The 10,585-nt window shown below is 41.1% G+C and overlaps 2 protein-coding genes and 1 long non-coding RNA gene across 5 annotated transcripts in view; 2 read left to right on the top strand and 1 right to left on the bottom strand.

Annotated features, from left to right (window-relative positions):
• The window catches only part of LOC129761451 (uncharacterized), a 114,427-nt gene that overhangs the window by 75,152 nt on the left and 28,690 nt on the right, over positions 1-10,585 (top strand). The window contains exons 9-10 of the mRNA XM_055759173.1: positions 4,413-5,251; positions 5,311-5,479. Of these exons, the coding sequence (XP_055615148.1) occupies positions 4,413-5,251; positions 5,311-5,479 (1,008 nt within the window). The remainder of the gene's footprint in view (positions 1-4,412; positions 5,252-5,310; positions 5,480-10,585) is intronic.
• LOC129772439 (uncharacterized) lies at positions 2,488-3,129 on the bottom strand. Its single transcript, XR_008742633.1, has 3 exons — positions 2,890-3,129; positions 2,656-2,806; positions 2,488-2,601 (listed from the first exon to the last, which is right to left on the bottom strand). It is a non-coding gene; the product is annotated as an uncharacterized LOC129772439 (long non-coding RNA).
• Positions 4,076-5,850, top strand: LOC129771613 (zinc finger protein 567-like). Of its 3 annotated transcripts, none has more exons than XM_055775550.1 (3): positions 4,076-4,275; positions 4,413-5,251; positions 5,311-5,850. In XM_055775550.1, the coding sequence occupies exons 1-3, from the start codon at positions 4,126-4,128 to the stop codon at positions 5,498-5,500; spliced, it is 1,179 nt and encodes a 392-aa protein (XP_055631525.1). In that variant the 5' UTR covers positions 4,076-4,125; the 3' UTR covers positions 5,501-5,850. The 3 variants fall into 3 exon arrangements, with proteins under 3 accessions (XP_055631525.1, XP_055631446.1, XP_055631606.1); XM_055775471.1 differs by having other exon boundaries at positions 4,076-4,281; positions 5,311-5,844; XM_055775631.1 differs by having other exon boundaries at positions 4,076-4,281; positions 5,301-5,504.

Below are 10,585 nucleotides of genomic sequence, written 5' to 3' on the forward strand. Positions count from 1 at the left end.
AGTAACTCAATTTTGAAAAAAAAATGGCGCTTGGAACGTTTTGGCAGAACCCCGACCATATAGAAATCAGTCAGGCGTAAATCAGGCGTAGTCCTACGTCAAAATCTCCAGCGTGAATGGAAATTTTTCATTTAAGAGCCCTCGAGCATTGAGCTTCTCTTTTCCTTGTCTTCGAATTCAATGCGAACACCATCTTTGCATGTCCTCTTCTTGTTTCTAAACATTTCGTCTCGCTATACAAATCCTTCGTATGTCTTTCGGGAGCGTTAATCTTCTTGCAAAAAATTGGGAATCTCTAGAACGACAAAATAGCTCCATCTTCTCACACTTTCATGCCCTGGCGGCGCTTTTTTCTAAAAAAGTTGTTTACTGCTTTCGCTTTGGTCGGTATTGTTTAAACGCTTTGGCGAGTTGCCCGTTCATAACGTGATTTAGGCCGAGGACATAGTAAACGCAGTGCGGTGTGCAGCTCATGCGCAGCCCATCGCGTGCTATGTCATACTGATCGCTTGAGATCGCGCGTTTTTTGATGTTTCATTCCACTCCATTCTACATTTAGGGCACGGTCACGGGCGTCACTTCACGGTGAAAACTAAACGAAATGTATATAACCTTGCATACAAATCATTTCGTTTTCACCGTGAAGGGACGTTCGTGATCAGGTCCGTAAACAATCCAGCACAAGGATGCCAGATATGACAATATGTCTTCATTTTGCAAACAATTGAATTGTGAGATATTTCATTTAATAATAAATTGTATGTACACGATATTGTTCTCAAAAAGGCTTCAAACGAACATTTAAATTAAAAGTTATTATTTTAATTATTTTTTATTCACTCAATCAACGGTAATTTTCATTTTCATGTGCATATATTTTCCTGAATGCTATATGATAAACCACGGTCAACGATATTGGATATCGTTTGTTTTCTGTGAACATAGTAAATGAATAGCCCTTAACGTAATATCGTGTTTTCTAGAACTCATTGCATCCAATATAAAAAGCATCAAAGGTGGTTTTCATAGCATGCATTACGTAAATTAGAATAAAGTTATATGATTTATCGAACAAAACGAAAATAATAATTTAACAACTCAATTTCTGTTTTTGTTCGATGAGTTCGATTGTGAAGATATTTATGAAAATCGCAATCATCATTTGCGTTTACTCGTGGCAAAACACACCATAAACAGTTTCGCCGCATTGAAATCCGCATCGCATCGCGTCTGCTATGTTACGATTGAACTGCGCTGCCTACTTTCACCAGACTTTCTCCTTCCCACTCAGATATCGATCACAAACTATAAACACCATTGCTCCTATATTCCGCTTGAGGTGGGATCGAGCCCCAGAACATGCAACAGTAAGGTTTTCCTACTGGTATTTGAAAGCATACTTCCATGGAATATACGTTGTATCTAAATAAATGCAGTGCATGTCTGTATTCCAAAATTCTGGATACTCTTCCATGTCCGCACTAGCACAAAAAATTTCCGTATGCTGCTGCCACCTTCTTTGTTGTAGCACACTTTGATACAGAGGGCTTCCTCTTCTTCGAGGGTGTGTAGTGAATGCGAATGAAATTGCACTGGCGTTTCGCAATATCTTCTATTTTTATATCGAGCTGTGTGTGTCTATGTGTGTGAAATCAACATTAGGTATAAGTGACGTCCGCTCGTTGTGTTGTACTTGTTTATCCGCTCGCAACTGTGGTTTCATTCCATTCCATCAGAGGAAAGCAATTCTAATCCATATTCCTGTTGCTCCGATTATGGATCCCCGATAATCGTTCGATTAATCGATGAATCGAATACTTCCTACAAAAATCGATTATTAAACGAACGAATACTGCACAACCAATAATCGAAGCGAACGAATAATTTATGTCGAATAATCGTTCCAATCCCAGAGAAAAAAAACCTACGGCCGCTGCAGTTTTATCCTGAAAATCAATCATTATCTTTGACGCTCCCCTGAATTAGTAAATGAAGCTCAATGCCGTCAACACGAATCGGGCTTCGTTTACGATTTTACGGGAGCGTCAAAGATAATAATTAATTTTCAGGTGGAATGAACACTTTTTTGATTCCAGATGGCTTTCTAGGAAATGAGAAATATTAGTCCAACTAATAATTTCTCTCAGTGTGACGATTAATCGATTAATCGATTATTTGGGGCAATTAATCGTATCGAATAACATCCCACTCTACATTGTTGTGTCGAATCGGTCCCAACAAATGGTGTCGACAACGATGCCGATATCGTGCCATTTTGCAATGATTTTGTCGACCTACCGACAAAATTCGACAACCAATTACGAGCCAAGGATGTGCCAATCTGGCACCACGTCGACCGATCGCAGCACTGCTTGAATCTTATTATAGCTTTGTTTGTGTTCAAGAAAATTAAAATAAAAAGTGCAGAAAAGCGTTCTTTATAATCATTTTATTATACGCATAAGACGATAAGACGATAAGCTGATCATTCAACTCTGGTAATACCATCATCATTCGAAGCATCCTCCTCATTCAATTCGTTAACATCACCGGCTGGGATTTGCATACGTTATTATGAGGGAGAAAGAGCGGCAGCAATAGCTGAAATAAAATAAATTTTAAAGCCTAATCTTCTATCGTCTTCGCTAGTAATACCATTCTATTTATCCTCCTAAGTTTAGCCATAATATATCGTAATTAATCGTTTCATCTTATTCACATCCTCGCTAATCATTCTTCAATCACTGGTGTTCGAGCTGCATGTTCTCCAGGACGGGTTTGGTGCATGAAATTTGTGCCGCAACAGCTGAAATAAAATGAAGTTTACTTTTGAGAATAATGAAAATATAAGCCTACCGTGTTGGCAAGTCATTTGATTTGGGAAATTACCTTTTGCTGATGTAACCATTCAACCACTGCTTCAATGTTTTGTTTTGAAATGTAGCACTTGCTTTCGTGTTTTGAATGACAGCTTAGCGAGAAAGAGAGAAAGCAAAGCTACAGTGATCTTGTAGAATTATAGCTGAAACTATAGACATTGTTGCCTGCGGGAGACAAGGTGAGGTAATATTCCAGCACTTTTGTAGCACTTTTCGTTGCTCGGCCGACATGATGTCCATAACTGCTCGAAAATATAGGAATCTGGGATACTGCTGAAAAGTATTCGATTAGCTGATGAACGATTAATTTCAAAAATCGGGGAATACTAGCTCCGATGACCACCAAACGAGAAATGGTGTAAGTTCAAATCGAAAATAATGTATGAGTTGCTCGTTTCTGACGGTACGGCATGGTAAGCACACACGTTTAGAGATTAGGGAATTGTAATATATAGCTTATCAAATAAATCTTAGAGAATTTCCGATTCAATTGGTATGCAAATCATCAGAATCAGTTTGCCGTGAAAATAGTTATTAAGGTTAACTTAATTCCATAAAAACGTGACCTGTTTTCTGATTTGACATCTTTCCTGAAAGACGTAGTTCTACGTCAAAACAAATCAATCGCTAATTGCGCTAATTGCAACCAAGGAAAGTGAAGTGGAAAGTAAAACGTAATGTCAGAATTGTCGTTCGACGTATCCCGTAAGTTTGAATTTATTTACATAGATGGTATCCAAACAACACTAAACATTGACTACAGTTCCGCCGGCACGGTTGATTGCCGTTATGAACCAGCACAAAAAACAAAGCTGCAAATTATGCGCCAGTGGCGGTACCACGATCAAAGCATACCCTGAATCACATTAGCCGAGCCAGCTGGCGGAAGCATATGCATAAAGGTTACTAGGTTACTATTTTCAATGACAACTGTTTATTTATTGTACTGCTTCAAATACCTTCGACGACATCAAATGTAACCATACCAACGTAAGTAATAACATAAACAAATCCAAACTATTCGTCTTGCCATTCCTCATACGTCTTTTCTATATAGTGTAAATTACGAGCCACCTGTTAGCTCCACCATCTTGATTGCAACTACCTCAATTTTATTCAATTTTAACTAAGAGTATTCCACTGTGTTCGCATTTTTATTTTACTGGGTTTGTTGTTACTTGTCCGATTCGCGTCGAAGTTTTTGTTTGTAAACATTCTGGATTTTGAGGAAGAACTTAACGGAGCGATGGAGAAAGACCACAGCCCAAGCAAGAGGCCGTATCAACGCCATCCGTTACAGTGTCGTCTTTGTTTGTGTGAATATGATAAAACTCAACTTTGTGAAATCTTTGCCAAAGATTCGCAACAGAAAGAATCGATTTTAGCCGCTGTTTCGGTAAAGGTAAAACATCACGATTATTCATCATTCTTCAAAAAAAAAATCAAAACTATTCAAATACATAAATCATCATTTCCATATCAGAATTCACCGAAAATTTTAAAATGTAAATGGTAATTTTCAAATAATTTCAGGTCTATCGACAGGATCTCGTAACCCGCATATGTATAAGCTGCCAAGAGATTGTTCAACTAATAAACACCTTCAGGGCGTTTTGTCAGCAAAGCGAAGTTTTGCTCGCCCAGCGATGGTGCGTACTCGACTCGGACAACTGGGCTTGTCCCGATAATACAATCATTTTTCGGCAAGCAACGGAATTGGTGCGACAGCACCTGCACCGAATTGAAGCCTTCTCAAGTCAGAACGATTGTATAGATAACATCAAAAAAGGTCTGCTGGAGGTAGAAAATTATCCACAAGAGGAACATTATCTCGAGCCTTCCATTGCTGACGCTGTTGATGAGACGTCGGAATTTTTGAATGGGAAACAAGGGCATACAGTTGAATTGCTGTTAGAAACAGAACAAAGTGCAGAATCGAGAAAATATGGCATCATCGAGGAAGTTAATTTTGAGGATTCTGATTCGTGCCAGGACGATGAACAAGGTCATGAAACGCCCGAGAGGGCGAAAAGGGGTCGTGTGAAATCCGCCAACAAGAGCGATCGTCCGGAAAAAGTTATCTGCTCCATTTGTGGGGAACTGGTATCACAGCAAGGACTCGAAGGGCACCTCAATAGGCATCTCGGAGTGCAACCATTTGCCTGTGACATTGAAGGATGTGGAGCTAAACTGTACTCCAAATTTGCTCTTCAGCAACACCGCAGCAGACATAAGTCCACGAACCGGTACTACGACTGTGAGGTGTGTGGGAAACGCATCAAGGGAACCGCTTACTGGTTGATTCATCGGAAAATACACACCGATGAACCCCGGTTTCAATGTGACATCTGTGGGAAGAAATTTAGACGAAAGTGAGTAATCTTCTGAATAATTAATTTAAAATCAGCCAATTGCTATTAGCTATTTGCAGATGCAAACTAAAGGTACATTCAACAGTTCACTCGGGGATTGCGGAATTCCCTTGTGAAATATGTGGGAAGTATTTCACTGTGAAGCATAACCTCACGGCACATTATAAGCTGCACATGAAAAACGGCACGTATCCTAAGGATGCGGACTTCATAATGCAATCGCAAAAGGTTCGACAAATGCAAGAGTGATAAAATAACGCACTTTCTTAATTATGAGACGATTCAAACAAAGATTCAATTACGAGGATTGCTCAAACAGGAGAAACAATGAAACGTTTCATTTTTGAACCTTTAATTTGGAATGCGGAAAATGCCGCGAAGTACAACTTGAACTGAATAAACGTGAACAGAATGTTCAGAAATTCACGACAGTATTTTGTGCTTGGAATTGTAATGAGTAACAAGAATTGCTCCAACGTGGGAATCTGGCTTCTCGTACGGATAGAAAAATGTTATCAACTAGTTATCATGTTAAAATTTCCAGGAATTTGTCATATCTATTGAATAACAACATCCAAAGAAGAAGCTTTGGAAAAGTTTTATAGGAAACTAGCTGACCCGGTAAACTTCGTCCCGCCCAAAATTTATTTTTCGTTATCACATTCACGTTTTCTTACTAAGCGCTGTTCATGGGTCCAATCGCAGAATTATTCATTGTTTGATCTTCTAATCTACCTATTAAAACTACCTTTCACAATAAAATCTATAAAATTTCTAGTACTGCTACCAAAACTCGACATTATAACATCAGATTATTTTCAAACACAATTATCGTTCAAGATTTTTCAACCACTTGCAAAAAACATATTTCTCCGTTACGTTACACGCCAAATTTGGTTTTATTTGCTTGATTAATTCTCGAGTAATGCAGAAATTTGTGTTTGATTTGTATGGCAGAGAGGGGGGAGGAGTATCTAACCACCATAGAAACATTTAATGCACCTTAAAGTTTCCAAATACCTAATTTGGTTTCGTTTGCTTGATTAATTCTCGAGTAATGCAAAAATTTGTGTTTCATTTGTATGGCAGCCCTCCCTAAGAGAGGGGGTGGAGTGTCTAACCACCTTAGAATCATTTATTGCACCCTTAAACCTCCATATGCCTAATTCGGTTTCATTTGCTTGAATAATTCTCGAGTAATGCAGAAATTTGTGCTTCATTTGTATGGCAGCCACCTAAGAGGAGGGGAGAGGAGTATCTAACCACCATAAAACATTTAATGCACCTTAGAGTTTCCATATAGCTAATTTGGTTTCGTTTGCTTGATTAAAACAGCCAACATGGTTTTATGAAACGTCGTTCCACAACATCGAATCTTATGTGTTATGTATCGGAAATATCACGGGTTTTGGAATCAAAACGGCAAGTGGACTCGGTCTATGTGGATTTTGCCAAAGCTTTTGATACGGTACCGCACAATCTCATTATTGGCAAACTGAATCACATAAGATTCCCAGCATGGGTAATATGGCTGTACTTGTACTTATCCGGTCGCGATGCCTTTGGGGTGGTGAATTCCGTGTGTTCCAGGACATTTAACATTCCATCTGGTGTGCCTCAAGGAAGTGTTTTGGGCCCACTGATATTCATCATTTACGTCAATGACCTGTATGAGCTGCTTTCTTCAACAAAACTGAGTTTCGCCGATGATTTGAAATTCTTCCAAGTGATTACATCTATCAGCGATTGCGAGGCAGTACAAGAAGATATAAATCGCCTGCTAATCTGGTGCGGCGACAACGGCATGTACGTAAACAACAAGAAGTGTAAATCAATATTCTTTACTCGCTGCAAAGTTGTTATTGGTCGTCATTATCACATGGGACTGGATCCTCTGGAACGCGTGAATTCTATTTGTGATCTAGGAGTAACGATCGATTCTAAGCTGAAATACAACGAACATATAAGTATATAAGTACCGCCAAAGCATACACTGTACTCGGTTTTATCCGTCGTCATGCCTTTGGTTTCACCTATGTGTATTGCCTCAAGACGCTGTACTGCTCACTAGTTCTGCCATACAAATGAAACACAAATTTCTACATTACTCGAGAATTAATCAAGCAAATGAAACCAAATTAGGCATATGGAGGTTTAGGGTGCAATAATTGTTTCTATGGTGGTTAGACACTCCACCACCTTCTCTAAGGGGGGCTGCCATACAAATGAAACACAAATGTCTACATCACTCGAGAATTAATCAAGCAAATGCAACCAAATTAGGCATCTGGAGGTTTTAGGGTGCAATAAATGTTTCTATGGTGGTTAGACACTCCACCCCCTCTCAAGGGGCAACCAAATTAGGCATCTGGAGGTTACAGGGTGCAATAAATGTTTCTATGGTGGTTAGATACTTCTCCCTCTCTTAGGGTGGGCTGTCATACAACTGAAAAACAAATTTCTGCATAACTCGAAAACTAATCAAGCAAATGGAGCCAAATTTGGCATGGAGGCAATAATAATATACATTCCTCCCCCCCCCCCCTCTCTAAAGGGGAGAAGAGGGAGGGGTCTGTGTCTGAAAATAATAAATAAATAAAGTTTGCCGGGTCATAAATTCTCGAGTGATGCAAAAATTTGTATTTCATTTGTATGACAGCCCTCTCTAAGAGAGGGGGTGGAGTGTCTAACCACCAGAGAATCATTTACTGCACCCTTAAACATCCGTATGCCCAATTTGGTTCCATTTGCTTGATTAGTTCTCGAGTTATGCAGAAATTTGTGTTTCATTTCTATGGCAGCCCCTCTTAGAAAGGTAAGTGGAGTGTTTAACCACCTTAGAAATGTTTCTTGCCACCTAAAACCTCCTAATGCCAAATTTGGTTCCGTTTGCTTAATTAGAAACATTTATTGCACCCCTTGTAATAAATTCTCAAGAAATTTGTGTTTCATTTGTATGGCAGCCCCCTCTTAGAGGGGGGAGGGGTATCTAAGTCTATGGAGGACTCATTTATTGCACCCTAAAACCTCCACATGCCAAGTTTTGTTTCATTTGCTTCATTAATTCTCGAGTAATGTAGAAATTTGTGTCGATCGGTTCAGTAGTTTGCGAGTCCATAAGAATCAGACAGACAGACAGAAATCCATTTTTATATGTATATATGTTCAGACAGTTCCTGATCGAAACGCAACACAAAACATAGAAGCTAAACAACGGGTACGAAAGTTGACTGTTTTGAAAAAAAGGTTTATTATGAACGCGAAACTTATGCATTGTGTTACTTCTCTCAACTTCCTGGATTTTTATTCGGCGATGAAACGAGGAGATGACAACGGGAATTTCAAAACTAAATAGATGTCAAAGTTTCCAAAGAAATTTCTGGTTTGGCAGGCTATTTGTAGATGTGGTGCCAAAAACATATCATTTGTGACCACTGGAAGTATAAATTCTGAAATTTATATTGAAGAGTTGTAGGCTTCTATTTCCATTCAAAAGGAAACACAATGTGTCTACATTTTTTCGGCCAGATTTGGCTACATGTCAGTATGCCAAAGAAAAAACCCTCTCTCCTTTTTTTAGGGGGTTAGCAAAGCTCTACCAGCCTTATCTGGGAATGGTTAACCCAGACGTCGTGTGGGGCTCTCACCTACTAAAATTAAGCCCTCTACTCGTGGCCTTATTCCCCCCGGGACCACATCTAGGCGACTACCTCGGGGCGGCTGTGTTCATGCACTTCACCTGTTGTTGATACCCTTTTCTTTCTGTTTTCGTTTTATTTCATTATGGCAGCTTCCGTTCACCCGTCGAAACGTGCACCGATTAGGAATTGCCCTCCAACTTTACGTGCAATCCGTCATATCGACCATCGCGGGATTTCTCTTCCCAATGGAGCGCCGTTTAGGCAGTGCACTCCAACGTAAAGCGCACTCCGTCCCAGCTACTCACATGGGGTATGCACCAGTTTCATGACGTCCTCCTTGACGCTCGCTCCGTATTGTTCCTCCACCCAAGCCTCGAACACACTTTGACAGATACGCATTTGGTTACTTTCCACGCCGTTCTCATATCATCTCCCAGGGATCCGTTTACCCGTCGAGACCGATTAGGTATTGCTCTCCAACTTAACGCGCAATCCGTCATAGCCACCCTCGTGGAATTTCTATTCCCAACGGAGTACCGATTAGGCGGTGCCCTCCAACATAACGCGCACTCCGTCATAGCAACTCTCGTGGGATGCACACCGATTCGATGACGCCCTCCTTGGCACTCGGTCCGTCACCGACTTTCGCAGTGTTTCTCCTTCCAATCCACCATACATAACGCGGGCCCTGTCATAGTCACCCTCGCAGGATTTCTCTTCCCAGCGAAGTGCCGATCAGGTAGTGCCCTTCAATATAACGCTCACTCCGTTGCCACAGTCCTCGCAGTTGTTCATCTTTTACAGTCAAACGTTATCAGCACGCTTGTCGGCCCTCCACTCCGCTGTAGTTCGGACATGATGTGTACTCTAGGTGCCCTCGTCACGATACATTTCCTCCAAGATGTTCCCAGCATGAACGGCAGGCAGTCCCTCGCGCCTTGCGGTGAATCTGGGACATGCGAATACGACGTGTTCCAATGTTTCCACCACATCTCCACACTCTGGACAAAGAGGCGATCTTGCGTGTCCAAACCGGTGCAGATACTGCCTGAAGCAGCCATGACCAGACTGCGTTAGGTAGAAATTCATCTTTCCTGTTCACGGAAGCTTTTCCACTCTTCAGCAACTGTATGGCCGTCCTGAACAAATCGTCAATAATATGAGTTCAACACCTACGCTTTCCTCGACGACGGATCATCAGTGACACTTGTAGAGCGGTCGATCGCGGCCGCTCTTGGAGTCAATAGCCAGACGGAAACATTGCACATTGAGTGGACTGGAGGCATCAACAAGACTATCGATAAAGCAGAGGTCGTAACGATGGAGATATGCGAAGTCGGTGGAAGCAAACGGTACGGGCTAGCGGAGGTGTACACTGTCGACAATCTTGGTTTACCATAACAGACCATGGACTACGTCGAGCGCTAGCTGCACATTTTGCTCATCTCAGGGAACTTCCGGTAAAGGGCTTCAGGTCGGTCGTTCCAGGTATCCTGATCGGGCAGAGTAATTGTCATCTTTTAGCGACATTGAGATTTCAGGAGGACAAAATGAGCCCATTGCAACGAAAACCAGAATCGGATGGGCGATATGTGCGCAAGGTGGCCAGAGTCTAGCCGAGAGCGGAGATGTGATACGGAATTCTAAGCCTAAAATCCAGGAATTGGAAGTGGGCAAGACCCGCCTCCGCGAG

This window comes from Toxorhynchites rutilus, chromosome 1 (assembly GCF_029784135.1).
Source record: "Toxorhynchites rutilus septentrionalis strain SRP chromosome 1, ASM2978413v1, whole genome shotgun sequence".
Taxonomy (NCBI): Eukaryota; Metazoa; Arthropoda; class Insecta; order Diptera; family Culicidae; genus Toxorhynchites; species Toxorhynchites rutilus.